Source organism: Thermobia domestica, chromosome 10, assembly GCF_964235325.1.
Source record: "Thermobia domestica chromosome 10, izTheDome1.hap1.1, whole genome shotgun sequence".
In the NCBI taxonomy this organism is placed as follows: domain Eukaryota; kingdom Metazoa; phylum Arthropoda; class Insecta; order Zygentoma; family Lepismatidae; genus Thermobia; species Thermobia domestica.
In genome coordinates, this window is record NC_137463.1 from 233,374,451 (window position 1) to 233,393,542 (window position 19,092).

The 19,092-nt window shown below is 35.5% G+C and overlaps 1 protein-coding gene across 11 annotated transcripts in view; it reads right to left on the bottom strand.

The window, feature by feature from the left end:
* Positions 1-17,899, bottom strand: part of LOC145663080 (uncharacterized) — an 85,822-nt gene extending 67,923 nt beyond the window's left edge. The window contains exons 1-3 of one of the 11 annotated variants that reach the window (XM_081729303.1): positions 17,326-17,895; positions 16,503-16,620; positions 7,753-7,972 (exon numbers count right to left, since the gene is read on the bottom strand). Coding sequence is in view for 1 of the 11 variants with exons in the window: in XM_081729312.1 (XP_081585438.1) it covers positions 17,326-17,349 (24 nt within the window). In the remaining 10 variants the exon portion in view is untranslated. Of the gene's footprint in view, positions 1-3,118; positions 3,272-7,752; positions 7,973-14,373; positions 14,526-16,502; positions 16,621-17,325 lie in introns of those variants that run through there. The other 10 variants (XM_081729313.1, XM_081729310.1, XM_081729308.1 and 7 more) reach the window with 10 other exon arrangements.
* Positions 17,900-19,092: the final 1,193 nt, after the last annotated feature.

The following is a 19,092-nucleotide window of genomic DNA, read 5'->3' on the forward strand; positions in this document are numbered from 1 at the left end:
TTTCTTTGGGCGCCCATGAAGATATAGCTTTACTTCCTGGACTTCTGGAAGCAGTTTCAGTACTTGTGAGTAGAAGTGTACAAACGCAATACCCAATGTCGAAGCTTTCCATAGTTCTGTCAGTATCCTGCAAATATTTGGCTTCGTATGTGGCCTACTGGAAGACCTCTCAGGTGTATTAAATATGACCAAAAAAAAAATCTGCAAGCGAGCTTCTAAATGAATTTTTCCTGTATTATCAAAAGCGAACACAGAAGAGAAAGTATATTGTTATTTAAATTTTAATATGAGAAGTGACTAATTTCTAAGGATATTTTCGTTTATGTGCATACTACGGATGTACCGATACCACTTTTTCACCGATACCCGATACCGATACTGAAGAGGCCGATACTGATACTTTTGGACACATTTCTTACATTTTATCAGGAATTTTCAGAATAATGAAATGATCAATATTATAATACGGTATATTAGATATAAGGCCAATTTTGATATACAAAGACATAAAGCAGAACTTCATCTTAGGATCCACACAAAAAATATATTTCCCCCTAAATTTAATCTTAAACGACGAAGATCTAAGAAAAGATTTGATTCCCTGCTCATGAGCACTTTAAAATTCTGTCTGCAAAATTGTGTGATTTGCCCACTGGCCAGTTAGTCAGTGGCCACCAGTCACTATCTGGTACTCAAATGTTCAGCGTTCTCGTAGATATTGATCAACACCAATATCATCTCTCTACGACTTCCAGTTCCCAAGATATTGGAAAAAAAAAGTTCCGATTTCGGGAGGTTTAAGGAACCATATCTTGGTAATGTAAGTCATAGAGAGATGATATTGGTGTCCACAATACCTAAGAGGATGGTGAACATTTTGTTAACAAATAATAACCGCTTTCCACTGGTTATATATTCATTTTCAATGTATATACGGTGATAAAAAGCAGTGTTGCCAAGAACCTCTGGAGAAAATAGGCTTGACGGTCTTCAGAAATAAGTTTTTTATGCAAAAAATGGCTAGATTTTGAACTGCTAACCTATAATCCACATTGTAGATTTTAAACTCCCTTTTTGTGTGTAGGATTATAAGTGAGATAGTAAAAAAATGAAATATGGAATTTTATTCGCAGAAGACTAACAAGAAACATACATGACTAAATCCATCGACTCAACTGACTTGTAAAAATCAACAGCCATATTATGAGTTTAATTGAAATAAGTCATCATCGATGACATCGCAGCTATCCGAGGCGCTGCAACTGGATGCACCATCGTTGGATTGTGGATTCGTTGTGTTTATGTAGCCTGCCATTGTCCGAATTTTCAGTAGTACTTCTTTCGGCAGGTCATACTGTAGTTATTATAAACACTTCTTATTCTCCGTACATTCACACGAATCATCATGATTACATTGAGGGGTTTGAAGCTAATTAGATATCCTATTTGTTTCCTTAGTAAAGAAAAACAATCTTTGTAGCTTGAAGAAACGAACAGCTTCTAAATTTGTATTAGAAAACCTTCATTCTTGTAATGAAATGTGAAAATTTGTAAATCTGTGGGTGGGGAGCGAGAAGAATAAAAAAAAAAAAAAAAAAATGCTTGTTGCGTAATAAAATACCCTCTGTCTAGAGAAATCAATTAATACGACGATATGTAATGACAAATAGGCTAATGTTTTTTTTTTTAAATAGTTTATTTTGAAAGAAAAACAATTTTTACAATTAATTTAACGGCTAATAAAAAAAAAGACAAAAATGGCAAAAGCTTTTCAAAAAATAACCTATATTTGAGGCTATAGAAGCATTTCGTAAATTTGTATGGCTAAATGCCTCTCCAAATAGGCTAGATTTAGCAATAATAGGCTAAATTGATATCATTGATAAAAAGTGACAGTTCAATATAGCTAATTCAACAGATCCTCTATTACGCGGTGTGAACAGCAGAGTTTCCTCTGTTGTTCATCTTCATTTTGATATGCAGATGCGTGCACATTTGACTATCAAAATGTAAATTTGATTCTGTAGACTACTGCGATTTAATTAATTAAATTATTATATTAATTTAAAGGATTAGTTAGGTACCACACAGTGACATACGGCAGTATTACTATAATATGTAGATGTACTAACTTGTTATTTTGTTATATATATTTATATTTTGCTATACGGCCATGGGTCAGTATATTTTTAATTGTTTGACATTTATTGAAGAAGAATCTGGATTGGATTTGAATATTACTTCAGCAATAAGGAGATTAAAGAAGATATTAGTATACGAAATAAAACCTAACTTTGGACAGTGAATACACGATAGAACGTGAAAGCTACAGAGAGCTAGAAACAGAGTTTTTTTCTTTCTCTGGCCTACAATTTATTCTGAACATCTGAAATCAATGTTTCTAACTACGAATTCACCAGATAGCCAGGTTGTCTGTAGATTAGAAGAAGAGTAAAATACTTCAGCATACTAGGACAGCAGCAAGGGAAAGAAGTAGGGGCTGTGAGCACTTCTCTCTTCTTTGCTCTATGCTTTGTTTCCTACACACATATATACCGGGTGCACCATTTATAATGTCCCAGCTTTATAACAGAGGAACCAAGAGAGAGAGAGAAGCGAAACTTTGCACAAAGAAACTACAGGTAGGGGGACATCTATTCGTATATTGGGTACCATCACCAGGTGAAAGTGTTGCCAACCCAATATAAAGTTATGATTTTTTAAATGGAATGACCTAAATTTAATTTCATAATTTGAATCAGCAATGAAAACAAAGACGAAAGAGATGACACTCGCAGATCAGTGTTACATACTTTTTGAGAAATAACGATAAACGTGTGTCAAATTTAAACGCCTTTAACACACACAAGGAATGAAGTAGTAACTATTTATCCACATTAAATTAAATACTGGCAATAACTCTTTAAACTGACTTCAAGTTTAGAAGGATCAGTTAAACAGTGTTGCCACAATAGAAGAGAGAAAAGTTGAGTTTGGAAATAGTTCAATAACTTGGAAAAGGTCCCTAGTACACTATGGTTTAAAATTCATAGAGCAAATCAGTATGTCCTAAGGAGTATTGTCGCGTTTATTTGAGATCGATAAGTCAAGTACTTACCAAGATATTCGGTACTCTGTAAAAGCTGAGAATTTTGTGCTGTACAAGATGGTAACGCTGTTTCAAAATTCCCTTTTTTCCCTCTGCATTGGAGGAATAATCTGTGACTGAAGTTATATTCTGTGACCTGCCAAACTAAAGCAACAATTTAAAATAAGGAAATAATATTTCTTTTTTAAATATTATTTCCACCCCTTTTTTAAAAGTAACACTTGTGTGGCTTTTACTTGAAGGGAACGAAAAGGCAGCTGGAGAAATTCATAAGAGACGTGGAAGATGAAAAGAAAGGGATAAGACTAGAAAATGAAATAGGAATAGACAAGGAGATAAACTATTTAGATATGAAAATGAAGTCGGAAGGAAGAGAGTTTTTTACATCCTGGTACCAAAAAGAGTGTGCAGCGGGAGTGTATTGCCACAAACGAAGTGATTGCCACAAAGAAGAATTTCAAAAAAGCATGGAAGAAAGAACAGGAGACCTAAACACAAATTAAGAACAGAGGAAAACAGATTTAAAGAAGTTCTGGACACAACTAAGGAGAAATTGATACAACAAGGAGAATAGGGTCACAAGAAACAAGAGAGAGAAAGAAAGAGGAAGAAGACAAGAACAAAAAATGGTTTGGAATAGAAAGCCTAGGCAAAGAAACATAGAAGATAAAGAGAATGCTTAGGAAAGCAGGAATTAGGACGTATAGGAAAGGAGGAAGCAGAATAATTGAACTAGTCAGAAGAACCAAGAGAAAAGCAATAGCGGACAAAGATCAAAGGGGAGTAATATATAGAGTAGGATGCGCGGAGTGTAACAAAATTTACATAGGAAAAACAAAAAAGAAAATGCAAGAAAGGATAAAACAGCACTAGGATGATGTAAGATTGAAAAGGGACAACAAAGCGATATACAAGCATCACAAAGAGAGAAACCACAGGATAGGGTGGGAAGGAGCAGAGGTCATAGAAGTAGAGAACAGAACTTTGGTGAGAAAATGGAAGGAAGCCAGGACACAAGGTGATAAATTGGAATGCAGAATTCTCGATAAATAAAGAGCGGGAGAAGATTCTGCTTAAAGAAGAAGAAATGAAAAGGAAGAAAGAAAAAGAAAAAAATAATGAGGAAAATAAAGATAATTAGAGGACAGAATGTATCCAGCGAAAAAAGTAAACTTTTAAATGGGCACGTGTGCAGCTAAAAAGTGAAAGCCACACAAGTGTTACTTTTTAATGAAGGGGCGGAGCCTAATTAAAAGTTGATCTCCGGAGAATGGGAAGGATCTAGATTACTGTTCCCCCATGTAGGTTAGTAGCTGGGTTGGTTTCTTTTTGTACTAAAGTATATACGTTTAATTGACACAGTATTGCCGAGCGAGTCTTAGCGAGTGAAGGCGGGTTAGAGCCCGCAGGGCACGTTGTCTTCTGTCTTTATTACTGCTCAATGGGAAAGCGGACCAGCAATCTAGAACCTTGGCCCGGAGAATATATGAGCCTAATTAAAAGTTGATCTCCGGAGAATATATAAGTGATGACCAAGTCCCAAGCAGCCAGAAGTTCAAGTCTGATGAAAACACAGTTATTGTGTTGAAACTGTTACGTGCTCAGTGAGTTATTGTGTATTAGCTATTTGTTTTTCCTTTCAATTAATAACATCCTAAGCTGGAATGGTAACATACTTGATGAATCCATAGATCAATTCATTGTATGTGTACTTCTTTAATCAGGAAATCGGGTTCTAGTACCTTGAAACATTGGTACTGGTGGTTCTAGTTGGATTGGCAAGAGCACCACCGACATAGGAGTTTAAAGTTTTGTACTAGTATATTAGTAAGCAATCTATTAATGTATATGTATTCCTCAAACTCTTGGGGGGGGGGGCAATTGCCCCCTCCTGCCCCCCTAAATGACGCCCCTGGCTTACAACTTGGCTAGTTTTGGTTGCTGAAGTCAGTCATAGTCATATTTCCACCTAGGAGGTGAGTCCAAGATAACAGTTGGGTAAGACAATTAACCGGATTCTGAAAGGTGAGCATTATAACAATTTTATTGTGTGTAATTGTCAATGTTCAGAGAAATTGTTCTTCTAGCTGTCCGGTTGTCAATTAGTTTGTTTTCTCAAATTAGAATAACGACCGTTAATGCTTGAATTTTGACATTAAAATCGTAATACGTTGACCCAATTATCTAATAAACCAATGCTCAGCTCGATCCTAGTTTTTTTTTTTTTTTTTTTTTTTTTTTCAGCTAAAGAAGGAAGAGAGAATTGTGTTGCAGTTGAAAATATTATTTAAATGCTGAGTAAAAATTATTACAATTATTCTTGATTTCTTGTGTGTTTGTGTAACGGGAACGATCCAATCTCGCTAAACATATGAAAATACGACTTAACCATTGAAATTGTCTAAAGATGTGTTACTTCTAATTGTTTAATAAAGTCGCAAAAATATTATTTATCTGAAAGTGAGAACAAGCGTAGGGCATCTCCCCCCCCCCCCAAAAAAAAAAAATAAGGAACAGTTACTAGTATATTTTTAAATTAAGATTATATTGTTGCTAATAGGTAGAATTAGATTTGAATCCCTAGTTAAATTTCGATTCTCAATGATATTCTTGGTTTCAATTTTCTAAAGGAGAAAGAAGTGATAGTTGTATTAATTAAAAAATATTTGCATACTAGACTTTCAAATAAAAGAAAAATAAAATTCTAGTCGATTGGCGTTATATTCTATTTTCTTGCTATTTTTTAATGATTTTTTAAAAATATACTGATTGTTGTTGTTTCCTTTTCGTAATAAAGTTGTTCAATTGAAAAGGATTGTGTTATTATTTCTTGTTATATATGTCTTTTTTCTCCTATTGACTTAACTAGATAATAATGTTCTTAAGCTATTAAGAGGGTGAAAGTCCTGCTGATTTGGTACTGATAAGGTAAGAGTTTATAATAGGTTTGAGCTGAGCTGATCGCCCACCAGTTACTTGGGAAGATCTCTGCCCAAAGCGCCCTATTGAGGAAGGTTAAGTCTGTTCGTTTATATGTTTTTTCTTTCTCTCCGGAATCATTATGGGCGCGTTACAATTCTCAAAGAAAAAAGTAAAATAGAAATAAAAACATCAAAGAAATATGAAGTAATGATGGACGACCTATTTCTAAGATTCACGTAAATGGCGGATGGCTCCCTGCGAAACGTTCAAAGTTAAGTTGTGCGTTCCTTTGTTGCGAAAGAGAAGGTTGCCATTAGTGTTTTTTACTGTGCCAGCAATCATTGAATTTAATTTGTTTTTTTAATTCTAGTTTCCCGCTATTCTGGTTGATTATGAGTATACACAGATTTTCAAAAAACAATCTTTGAATTTCACTTCTCAAAGTACTTATTATAGCTTATAGCGCATCTTAATTACTAGTGTAATGTATGCTTAAATAAAATTCTGTAATCTACTAAATTGTGTTATGTTTCTTTCAAGACATTCCGAAAAACCTGAAACTGAGTGTTTTGTATTGAATCTCTAAGACACGCAATATCAAGTTTCTTTTCGTCATATCTATAACGTCCTCCCCGCTGGTCTAGAGACTAATGCACGAGCCTTTGATGCTCGTGGTCCCGGCTTTGATTACCGGTTGTCGAACTGCACCTTAAACTGTACTTCCACGTTTCATATAATTTCAGTACTGAAAAAGGAGGCTAAAAATTTGATCGAGCAAATAAACAAAACAATATCTGTATAATCTTCTGAATGACTGTACTCTATCTCGTAGTTTTGTTGATTTCTCATAGGAAACCGCGTAATAATTTTTGATTTGAGTGATATTTTTCTCCAAAGTTTTGGTGGCTGTCAGAATCTTATTCATGCAGTTGTCAATTTGGGGAACACAGGTAGTACCCAAAACTCAGCCTGGACTTTTTTAACTTTTTAACAGTTTTAACTTCAGGTCTCCTAAATCCTTAATTCCTTTAACTACCAATTTGATAAATGGATACGGGATATCCATTCACACTACATTTTTTGAACGAATAATAATTAATATCTTTCCTTTAAATCTGATTCCAAGACATAGCTCATAGAAAGAAATTTTTCATATATGTTTTGGTAATTAATATAAATTTGGATTTATAGTGAATATACTGTTTATCTGTAATAAGCTCATACTGAACACTAAGGACAAACTTCTTATTGTGCCGTCTAATGTAAAGATTTAAGTATGTACATTGTCACTATACCGCACATTCGCACAATATGTATATGTATTTAACGGTTACAGAAACAAATAATGGAGTGACTGTTTCTCGCGAGCAAGAAGATATTGTTCGCTAGAATCAGGTTTAAACATAATGAAACTGATTAGTTATTTATGTAAAATCTTGTAAGGTGCATTGAAAAATATAAGCTGTTGGCCTACGCACTACCCTCACGGTTATCAAAGATTGCTATTTAACTCTCTGTTGTATTATTTATATTCTCAAGTTTATCCATCTTTTTCAAGTACACAAGAGCATAACAGTTTTAGGAATTAACAATGTAAGAAGCAACCAATTTAGCCTGAGGATGAACTGCAAGACTACCACGAAATATCACACAAGAACTACGATTTTTAAAGACATAGGAACAATGCGCTAGATTCAAATTATACAAAATAAACAACTTACTTTCAGAGGCTTGGAGAAGTTGTGCGCCTCGATCTCGGTCGCAGATGGACTCTTTTGCGTGGTTTCACGCATTTGTGATCAACAGCTTCCACTAATCTGGTCTCTCAACAGTTTATTTTGTTAGTATTGCATTTATCTTTTCATTCTTGCGGTATCTTTCCAACGTTTATATATGTCGTATTCCATTCAAACATTCTGCCAGAAGAGTAGATAGAATACACTGAAAAAATAAATACATATATACTTATTCTAAGGGTGATTCAAAGTATTGTTTACACTAGATAAAACAGAATATATCACTAATCAGAGGAGACAAGTATATAATTTCTCTAGTATTGTGTACTTTAAGAACGTAACTGTTTAAAATGAGTAACTTTCGCCGCAATACATCGTCGATAACGACAAGAAGCAAAGCGAGATTCGGTTGCAGTGTTTCCAATGGTATAACATCATACGCACGCTTAATTTGCTCTCTCCGATTTTCCAGTGTTTGTGGATTTTCGGAGTACACTGTGTTCCCTACAATTTATCAAAGAAAGATTTAGGAGGTTTAAATCGGAAGATCAAGGTGGGTACTCCGCGGCATTTTTTCTTCGGCCCCTTATTTTTAATGGAGAAAGCCCTTCACAGCGAGATTAAACTGGGATGATGTCCCACACGACTGAAGATAGTACGTATCTTTATGATCAAAAAGCATTTACGTCCATAAGGAACATAAAACCACATAAACTGCACACCTATCTGCTTTAACCAATGAGATATTCTGTTTTAAAGAACGTGTATATTAATTTGAAGCATTCAGTATTAAATAATCAGCATTTAATGTGTATTTTAGTATTATGTCTACTACAAAGTGCAAGTAATTATTTCCCATATAAACACAAATAAGAAAATATAAAGTTGGAAAAAAATGAAATGAAATATTTCAGTTTAACGTCCCGCGATTATGCCCTTTAGGCTAAGGAAGACGGATGATTAAAGCAAGTGAATGATGATGAAAGACTCGGTGGCATGAGAAAAAGGGAGAAAACGAGAGTATCCCGAGAAATTCCATGGACATGATGCTGTCCACCACAAACTACTTGGTCGGAGATCGAACCAGGGACCTCACACACGAGGTAAGCGCTCTACAACTGAGCCACCGTGTCTCACATATAAAGTTGGAAACTTTACTTTCAAACAACTATCCTTTTTGATAATGCTCTTTCCTTACATTAAGTTTTACCTGAGATTGCTGCTGCCAGTTGACCAATATACGAAAGAAAAATTATATCAACCCAACATGGTGATACCTTCGTACTAACCTTCAAATGATCCGTTTCACAATTTCACAACAATCTGAGATCATAAAATGTTACAGTGATTTCAGTGACGCAACTTTTCAAAATAATTTTCAAAATAATGAAAAAATCTTAATTTCGAGTGTTGATAAAGCATTCTTTTTTAATGCGGAAAAACACCGTTCAACTAAAGCAATGGCTTGACAAGTATTATTTGGACTCTTATTCCATGAGACGAATGGTAGACAAGTGATTTGCTGAATGTAAACGCGGCCGTACAAACACCGATGATGATGAACGCTCTAGTCACCCAAAATCGGCAGTTGTTCCAGAAAACAAACAAACAAAAATCACAAATAGTTGTAGCCAACCGCAAAATAAAGTTGTGTGAGATAGCTGACACCTTAAAGATATCAAAAGACAGTGTGTTCACCATTTTGCATGAACATTTGTCCATGCGAAAGCTCTGTTCGAAGTGGGTACCACGTTTGCTCATGGTTGACCAAAAACAACAACGCGTCGACTATTCTGAATGTTGTTTGAAGCTGTATTTGAAATAAAAAGGATTTTTCATGTGGTATGTGACAATGGATGAAACATGGATGCATCATTACACTCCAGTCAAATTGGCAGACATTAGGTAAGGTTTTGACTTGCGTATTTTAAGATGCGCACGGTACTTTATTGATCGATTGCCTTGAGAAAGGAAGAACCATCAATAATGAATATTATATAGCATTATTGGTGCATTTGAAGGAAGAAATTGCGAAAAAACGACCTCAAATGAAGAGGAAAATAGTGCTCTTTCACCATGACATTGCAATGTGTCAAAATTCGATCGCAACAATGGCAAAATTGCACTTTGAATTGCTTGTCCATCCACCATACTCTCTGGAACTGGTTCCTGGCGACTACTACCTACTTACAGACCTAAAAAGAATGTTTCGGGGAAGGAGATTTGCCTCAAACATAGATGTGATTGCCGAAACTGAAGTTTACTTTGACGCCAAAGAAAATCGTTCTATAAAAAAAAACATCGAAATGTTAGGGAAGCGTTGGAATGAATATATCACTCTCGAATTTTGCCAAAAAGTTGTAGTTTCATTAGTAATCCTACGAACTTATTATGTGATGTATTATATTTACGTTATTTCACAATTAATAACAATCCTACGCACCAATAAAAACAAATAAGAAATTTTGCACCTTTGCTTGTCGTTCCTCTGCTTTTCTGCGATACAAATATTAAATAAATTCCACTACTGTATTCAAGTTTAACTTAACAGCTACTTTCATGTATTTAATTCTCCCAGACTGATGTATCTATATCATATTTTCTTTATATTACACAATTTAATGCAATACATGTTCCTGTATGAATCCAATACAATTTCCACCTCTAGGAACATCCGCAAATTAACATTTTAATATTCTTTAACGAATTCATTCGCGCATGGCTACCTATTAACTCCCTCCGTTTGTTACTGTTTTGTTGACAGTATACTTTCCACATGCTTGAATATTGTATCATGTAGTATGTCAGATTTTTGACTTTTTTTGTCACATATTATGAGCGTTTGGATGGCATTTAGTATCTCGCCCATCAACGGTTTCGGAGCCGGTACTATGACTTATAGTAAGTCGTTGTAAATGATCTCGTTTCGTTATGCGTATTTACACCATTGCTGACGCGCCTGCTCCCTTCGAGCGCACCCCATCGCTGTTGCTCGTGTTCCACTGTTGCGCTCCTGCGCTGAATCGGTTAGATAGCTTCGGGCTATTTGTGACCACCTACCACAAGTTCGTTCGTGCTCTTATGCACTTGTAACTTTTACGCCATAGACCCACACTATTTACACTCATCGCAGTTACAAATAACGAACCATAATCACTACCAAGTGAGCAAGCCATCTCGGGACAAACTTAATAATATTCGATCGTTTTCTAATGCCAACTGAATATTTATTTGGAGGCAATGTCCAAATGACCTATTTCTATTAGATAATACACATGCTGCTCTGTAACAGAATCGAAAATAAACAGATTCACCTTTTAAGAAGGTCCGACCCACGTAAAGATATACATGGGCGCCTCAAGGGGGGGAAGAGGGCCCGAGCCTCAACGCCAACCGTAGCTCACGATAATGTATTAAAATTTCTTAAGATTTTCTTAATACAAATAAACAATACCTATAGCACCCAGGGATGTCACCCCCCAGAAAATTTTCTTTGGGCGCCCATGAAGATATAGCTTTACTTCCTGGACTTCTGGAAGCAGTTTCAGTACTTGTGAGTAGAAGTGTACAAACGCAATACCCAATGTCGAAGCTTTCCATAGTTCTGTCAGTATCCTGCAAATATTTGGCTTCGTATGTGGCCTACTGGAAGACCTCTCAGGTGTATTAAATATGACCAAAAAAAAAATCTGCAAGCGAGCTTCTAAATGAATTTTTCCTGTATTATCAAAAGCGAACACAGAAGAGAAAGTATATTGTTATTTAAATTTTAATATGAGAAGTGACTAATTTCTAAGGATATTTTCGTTTATGTGCATACTACGGATGTACCGATACCACTTTTTCACCGATACCCGATACCGATACTGAAGAGGCCGATACTGATACTTTTGGACACATTTCTTACATTTTATCAGGAATTTTCAGAATAATGAAATGATCAATATTATAATACGGTATATTAGATATAAGGCCAATTTTGATATACAAAGACATAAAGCAGAACTTCATCTTAGGATCCACACAAAAAATATATTTCCCCCTAAATTTAATCTTAAACGACGAAGATCTAAGAAAAGATTTGATTCCCTGCTCATGAGCACTTTAAAATTCTGTCTGCAAAATTGTGTGATTTGCCCACTGGCCAGTTAGTCAGTGGCCACCAGTCACTATCTGGTACTCAAATGTTCAGCGTTCTCGTAGATATTGATCAACACCAATATCATCTCTCTACGACTTCCAGTTCCCAAGATATTGGAAAAAAAAAGTTCCGATTTCGGGAGGTTTAAGGAACCATATCTTGGTAATGTAAGTCATAGAGAGATGATATTGGTGTCCACAATACCTAAGAGGATGGTGAACATTTTGTTAACAAATAATAACCGCTTTCCACTGGTTATATATTCATTTTCAATGTATATACGGTGATAAAAAGCAGTGTTGCCAAGAACCTCTGGAGAAAATAGGCTTGACGGTCTTCAGAAATAAGTTTTTTATGCAAAAAATGGCTAGATTTTGAACTGCTAACCTATAATCCACATTGTAGATTTTAAACTCCCTTTTTGTGTGTAGGATTATAAGTGAGATAGTAAAAAAATGAAATATGGAATTTTATTCGCAGAAGACTAACAAGAAACATACATGACTAAATCCATCGACTCAACTGACTTGTAAAAATCAACAGCCATATTATGAGTTTAATTGAAATAAGTCATCATCGATGACATCGCAGCTATCCGAGGCGCTGCAACTGGATGCACCATCGTTGGATTGTGGATTCGTTGTGTTTATGTAGCCTGCCATTGTCCGAATTTTCAGTAGTACTTCTTTCGGCAGGTCATACTGTAGTTATTATAAACACTTCTTATTCTCCGTACATTCACACGAATCATCATGATTACATTGAGGGGTTTGAAGCTAATTAGATATCCTATTTGTTTCCTTAGTAAAGAAAAACAATCTTTGTAGCTTGAAGAAACGAACAGCTTCTAAATTTGTATTAGAAAACCTTCATTCTTGTAATGAAATGTGAAAATTTGTAAATCTGTGGGTGGGGAGCGAGAAGAATAAAAAAAAAAAAAAAAAAATGCTTGTTGCGTAATAAAATACCCTCTGTCTAGAGAAATCAATTAATACGACGATATGTAATGACAAATAGGCTAATGTTTTTTTTTTTAAATAGTTTATTTTGAAAGAAAAACAATTTTTACAATTAATTTAACGGCTAATAAAAAAAAAGACAAAAATGGCAAAAGCTTTTCAAAAAATAACCTATATTTGAGGCTATAGAAGCATTTCGTAAATTTGTATGGCTAAATGCCTCTCCAAATAGGCTAGATTTAGCAATAATAGGCTAAATTGATATCATTGATAAAAAGTGACAGTTCAATATAGCTAATTCAACAGATCCTCTATTACGCGGTGTGAACAGCAGAGTTTCCTCTGTTGTTCATCTTCATTTTGATATGCAGATGCGTGCACATTTGACTATCAAAATGTAAATTTGATTCTGTAGACTACTGCGATTTAATTAATTAAATTATTATATTAATTTAAAGGATTAGTTAGGTACCACACAGTGACATACGGCAGTATTACTATAATATGTAGATGTACTAACTTGTTATTTTGTTATATATATTTATATTTTGCTATACGGCCATGGGTCAGTATATTTTTAATTGTTTGACATTTATTGAAGAAGAATCTGGATTGGATTTGAATATTACTTCAGCAATAAGGAGATTAAAGAAGATATTAGTATACGAAATAAAACCTAACTTTGGACAGTGAATACACGATAGAACGTGAAAGCTACAGAGAGCTAGAAACAGAGTTTTTTTCTTTCTCTGGCCTACAATTTATTCTGAACATCTGAAATCAATGTTTCTAACTACGAATTCACCAGATAGCCAGGTTGTCTGTAGATTAGAAGAAGAGTAAAATACTTCAGCATACTAGGACAGCAGCAAGGGAAAGAAGTAGGGGCTGTGAGCACTTCTCTCTTCTTTGCTCTATGCTTTGTTTCCTACACACATATATACCGGGTGCACCATTTATAATGTCCCAGCTTTATAACAGAGGAACCAAGAGAGAGAGAGAAGCGAAACTTTGCACAAAGAAACTACAGGTAGGGGGACATCTATTCGTATATTGGGTACCATCACCAGGTGAAAGTGTTGCCAACCCAATATAAAGTTATGATTTTTTAAATGGAATGACCTAAATTTAATTTCATAATTTGAATCAGCAATGAAAACAAAGACGAAAGAGATGACACTCGCAGATCAGTGTTACATACTTTTTGAGAAATAACGATAAACGTGTGTCAAATTTAAACGCCTTTAACACACACAAGGAATGAAGTAGTAACTATTTATCCACATTAAATTAAATACTGGCAATAACTCTTTAAACTGACTTCAAGTTTAGAAGGATCAGTTAAACAGTGTTGCCACAATAGAAGAGAGAAAAGTTGAGTTTGGAAATAGTTCAATAACTTGGAAAAGGTCCCTAGTACACTATGGTTTAAAATTCATAGAGCAAATCAGTATGTCCTAAGGAGTATTGTCGCGTTTATTTGAGATCGATAAGTCAAGTACTTACCAAGATATTCGGTACTCTGTAAAAGCTGAGAATTTTGTGCTGTACAAGATGGTAACGCTGTTTCAAAATTCCCTTTTTTCCCTCTGCATTGGAGGAATAATCTGTGACTGAAGTTATATTCTGTGACCTGCCAAACTAAAGCAACAATTTAAAATAAGGAAATAATATTTCTTTTTTAAATATTATTTCCACCCCTTTTTTAAAAGTAACACTTGTGTGGCTTTTACTTGAAGGGAACGAAAAGGCAGCTGGAGAAATTCATAAGAGACGTGGAAGATGAAAAGAAAGGGATAAGACTAGAAAATGAAATAGGAATAGACAAGGAGATAAACTATTTAGATATGAAAATGAAGTCGGAAGGAAGAGAGTTTTTTACATCCTGGTACCAAAAAGAGTGTGCAGCGGGAGTGTATTGCCACAAACGAAGTGATTGCCACAAAGAAGAATTTCAAAAAAGCATGGAAGAAAGAACAGGAGACCTAAACACAAATTAAGAACAGAGGAAAACAGATTTAAAGAAGTTCTGGACACAACTAAGGAGAAATTGATACAACAAGGAGAATAGGGTCACAAGAAACAAGAGAGAGAAAGAAAGAGGAAGAAGACAAGAACAAAAAATGGTTTGGAATAGAAAGCCTAGGCAAAGAAACATAGAAGATAAAGAGAATGCTTAGGAAAGCAGGAATTAGGACGTATAGGAAAGGAGGAAGCAGAATAATTGAACTAGTCAGAAGAACCAAGAGAAAAGCAATAGCGGACAAAGATCAAAGGGGAGTAATATATAGAGTAGGATGCGCGGAGTGTAACAAAATTTACATAGGAAAAACAAAAAAGAAAATGCAAGAAAGGATAAAACAGCACTAGGATGATGTAAGATTGAAAAGGGACAACAAAGCGATATACAAGCATCACAAAGAGAGAAACCACAGGATAGGGTGGGAAGGAGCAGAGGTCATAGAAGTAGAGAACAGAACTTTGGTGAGAAAATGGAAGGAAGCCAGGACACAAGGTGATAAATTGGAATGCAGAATTCTCGATAAATAAAGAGCGGGAGAAGATTCTGCTTAAAGAAGAAGAAATGAAAAGGAAGAAAGAAAAAGAAAAAAATAATGAGGAAAATAAAGATAATTAGAGGACAGAATGTATCCAGCGAAAAAAGTAAACTTTTAAATGGGCACGTGTGCAGCTAAAAAGTGAAAGCCACACAAGTGTTACTTTTTAATGAAGGGGCGGAGCCTAATTAAAAGTTGATCTCCGGAGAATGGGAAGGATCTAGATTACTGTTCCCCCATGTAGGTTAGTAGCTGGGTTGGTTTCTTTTTGTACTAAAGTATATACGTTTAATTGACACAGTATTGCCGAGCGAGTCTTAGCGAGTGAAGGCGGGTTAGAGCCCGCAGGGCACGTTGTCTTCCGTCTTTATTACTGCTCAATGGGAAAGCGGACCAGCAATCTAGAACCTTGGCCCGGAGAATATATGAGCCTAATTAAAAGTTGATCTCCGGAGAATATATAAGTGATGACCAAGTCCCAAGCAGCCAGAAGTTCAAGTCTGATGAAAACACAGTTATTGTGTTGAAACTGTTACGTGCTCAGTGAGTTATTGTGTATTAGCTATTTGTTTTTCCTTTCAATTAATAACATCCTAAGCTGGAATGGTAACATACTTGATGAATCCATAGATCAATTCATTGTATGTGTACTTCTTTAATCAGGAAATCGGGTTCTAGTACCTTGAAACATTGGTACTGGTGGTTCTAGTTGGATTCCTTGAAGGAGAATCACTTTTGGAGGCCTTAATCGATGTGCGTATAAATAGAGACAAATGTCATATAAGCTACAGTATCAAAAACACAAACCAACAAGTTTCAAATTTCGACACACCACTTGAAATAACTGCTGAAAAATTATAATTATTTACTAATTTCCTTCTTGTTGTCTCCTAAATGATTTACGCTGGGCGACATCACTCTCACTCGGCACCGACATCAAATATCACACTTGGTACACATAAAATTCAAGAAAAATATCGGAAGTACATGTTGAAAAATTACAATTCATTTACGATTTGAATATAAATACGGTGTTCGGATGTATGGCATAAAAACTACAGTACAAAAAATACAAACCAAAATGTGCTAGGTCCCCACTAAAAAGCACGAGTGACAGAGTTAGGGCATGGCGAAGCTGGTGTGCTCGCGCGATGGCGCGGCCGAAGGGAGCAGGTGCGTCAGCGATGGTGGGTACCTGCGTAATAGAGGGTAGTGAAATCAAGTGAGTTTTAGAAATGATACGAGTTTCAATAGCACTTGTCATATTTTCATCAGCGCTCCACTTGTAAACATAAAGTACAAGTTCTGTACAAGATGCAGAAATGGTCCATGTTCCGTTAAGGGGGTCCAAAACTAACCTAATAAACGTTATATTTTGTAATCAAACGAAAATCAAAAAGAAGTGGAGAAATTCCAAATTTCGTGTGGAAGAAATTACTTGACACCCTTGACGAAACATTGACCGCCGGTGGAAAATACATCTAATAGTCATCTTTCATATGTACTCACTTATTTTATCCGTCATAAAGCACTTGTAATGGTTTTACACTAGTAACCTACATTTGTAAATCTTAAATACAATTGTATAACTATTTATTTAATTCTATCGCCTGCAGAAGTTTGTTCTTTATAAATACGTTTATTCAGAGAAAGTATTGGATTTTACGAATAAGTCTTCCGAAATATGGTGCATCAAAAGTAAACCAGCATAGTCCTAGGTTCCGACTAAAACAAAAATTAAATGTAACAGAGTCAGGGCAGGTTGAAACTGTTCTAGTAAGGGTGAGGGATTTCCAGGTAGCATTTGCGATGGTAACCTACGCCCTTGAAAAAACATTTTACATATTTCTTACGTATATTTTAAAGGATTACTGTTTCATATAAGAAGTTAAGATCTTACCTTGCACTGCAATATTACCATCATACAGTACTTATCATTATAGCTTCCTTAAGCCATATTGTGTAGTTAAAAGCATACACTTTGTATTATGCTTATCATTACATATATATCTTCCATAAAATTTACAAATCAATGGATCCATAAATTACCTCAGTAACCCTCAACTCAATAAACGTTATTTTAATAAAGAATCATTAATATAATAATAATTTTTTTCCTCTCACTTTCTCTTTCTCTCAATGTTTTGATGCTCCAGGAACACGACTATTGAGCAATGCAGGCGGAAAATGAGGATCTATTCGTTTAAAGAATGAATGTTTGAGGATGAATCAAGAAACGAAATGCGTAAACACAATAGAAGCAATAACCTCCACTTCCACTTCCACTTCTGGGGGGAGGAGACGCTCCCCTTCTATGTTCCAGCAGCTACGCCTTGAATATGGGGTGTAGTAAGAAAGGTAAGTGTAAGGGTAAATTACTTATAAGATTAGCTTAGTTTAGGGCAGTGATGTGCCGTAAACTATAATTTTACGTCTACGCGATTGTCTACTGTAATCTATACGTAATCTACATTACACCTTTTCCCGTGTAGACTATGTAGACAACCACTATCAAATGTAAGGAAGAATGTCGTTGCTCGTTTGTTCATATTTCCTCATTCAGTTGTTTTGCTTCGGTGCAGTGAAAGATTAGGGAAACGACTAACATATAAAAAGTAGAGGGAATTATCTAATCTGTATGTTTACTCTGCTCTGCACATACCACTTCCTTAGTTTTTCCACTTCGAGCACTGTTTTTATAATGAAACTTACAAAACTAATTCTCACCTGTGGGCTTTCAGTCTTCAATCTGCTGTATTTGCCAATTTTTTTCTTGTATATTTTACAAAATGCATAATATTTTTCATTTTCCTTCATCAAGACGAAACTAAGTATTCGAAAGTTACTATTCGCTGGTCTAGGCATTTTATTTTGTACACAATTTCACAAGGTAACGACAAAAGAAAGCTCCTTTATTGTCCACGACGCCATATTAAATTACGTGTTGTTGACATATTCTACATAGTCTACGTTGTTTACATTGTCTACTCATAGTTGACACGTAAACGTAAACTATCGTTTTTTACGCGTAGACGCACATCTCTGGTTTAGGGAGTCATGTATCGTAAGTAAAGATAATGGGGGCTGCTGTCAGTGATTACACTTCAAGCTTGTTAAGAAGGAGAAGCTGAAGGAAATGATAAATCACTGTGGAATTGTTGATGGATAGAATAGTGCGCACCGGCATGGGACCATAACCAAGTAAAGAGTGCAAGGAAGAAAGAAACACTGGTCGGTAGTACTGGGTGTATGTACAGGCATAAATTAGATGATTCAAGGTACCTAGATCTTCGTGGCAGTAGCAGTGGATTATCCTGTGGTAGGATTAGGTTCTATTCTCCAGTAATATCCACCTCGAGCGTGATGTTGATAGTTCCGCCATTCGCTCTGCTGTTGTTTACCAAGTGTTGGGATAAATGATGTGGCCGGTAACTTCACCGGTACAGGCGCTAATAATGCTCCTTGTTTAGATAATTGGTCTACCTCTTCATTACCTGGTATCATTTTATGAGCTGGTACATGGATGAAAGTTACCTGCAGTCCTTTGCTTTGAATTTGACATACTTGTTGTAGAATATTGAACAGAATCCAGTTGGAATGAGCTGGTTGGGCTGTGGAAAGAAGACGACGAAGAACAGTCTGACTGTCACTACAAATACAGCTAGCA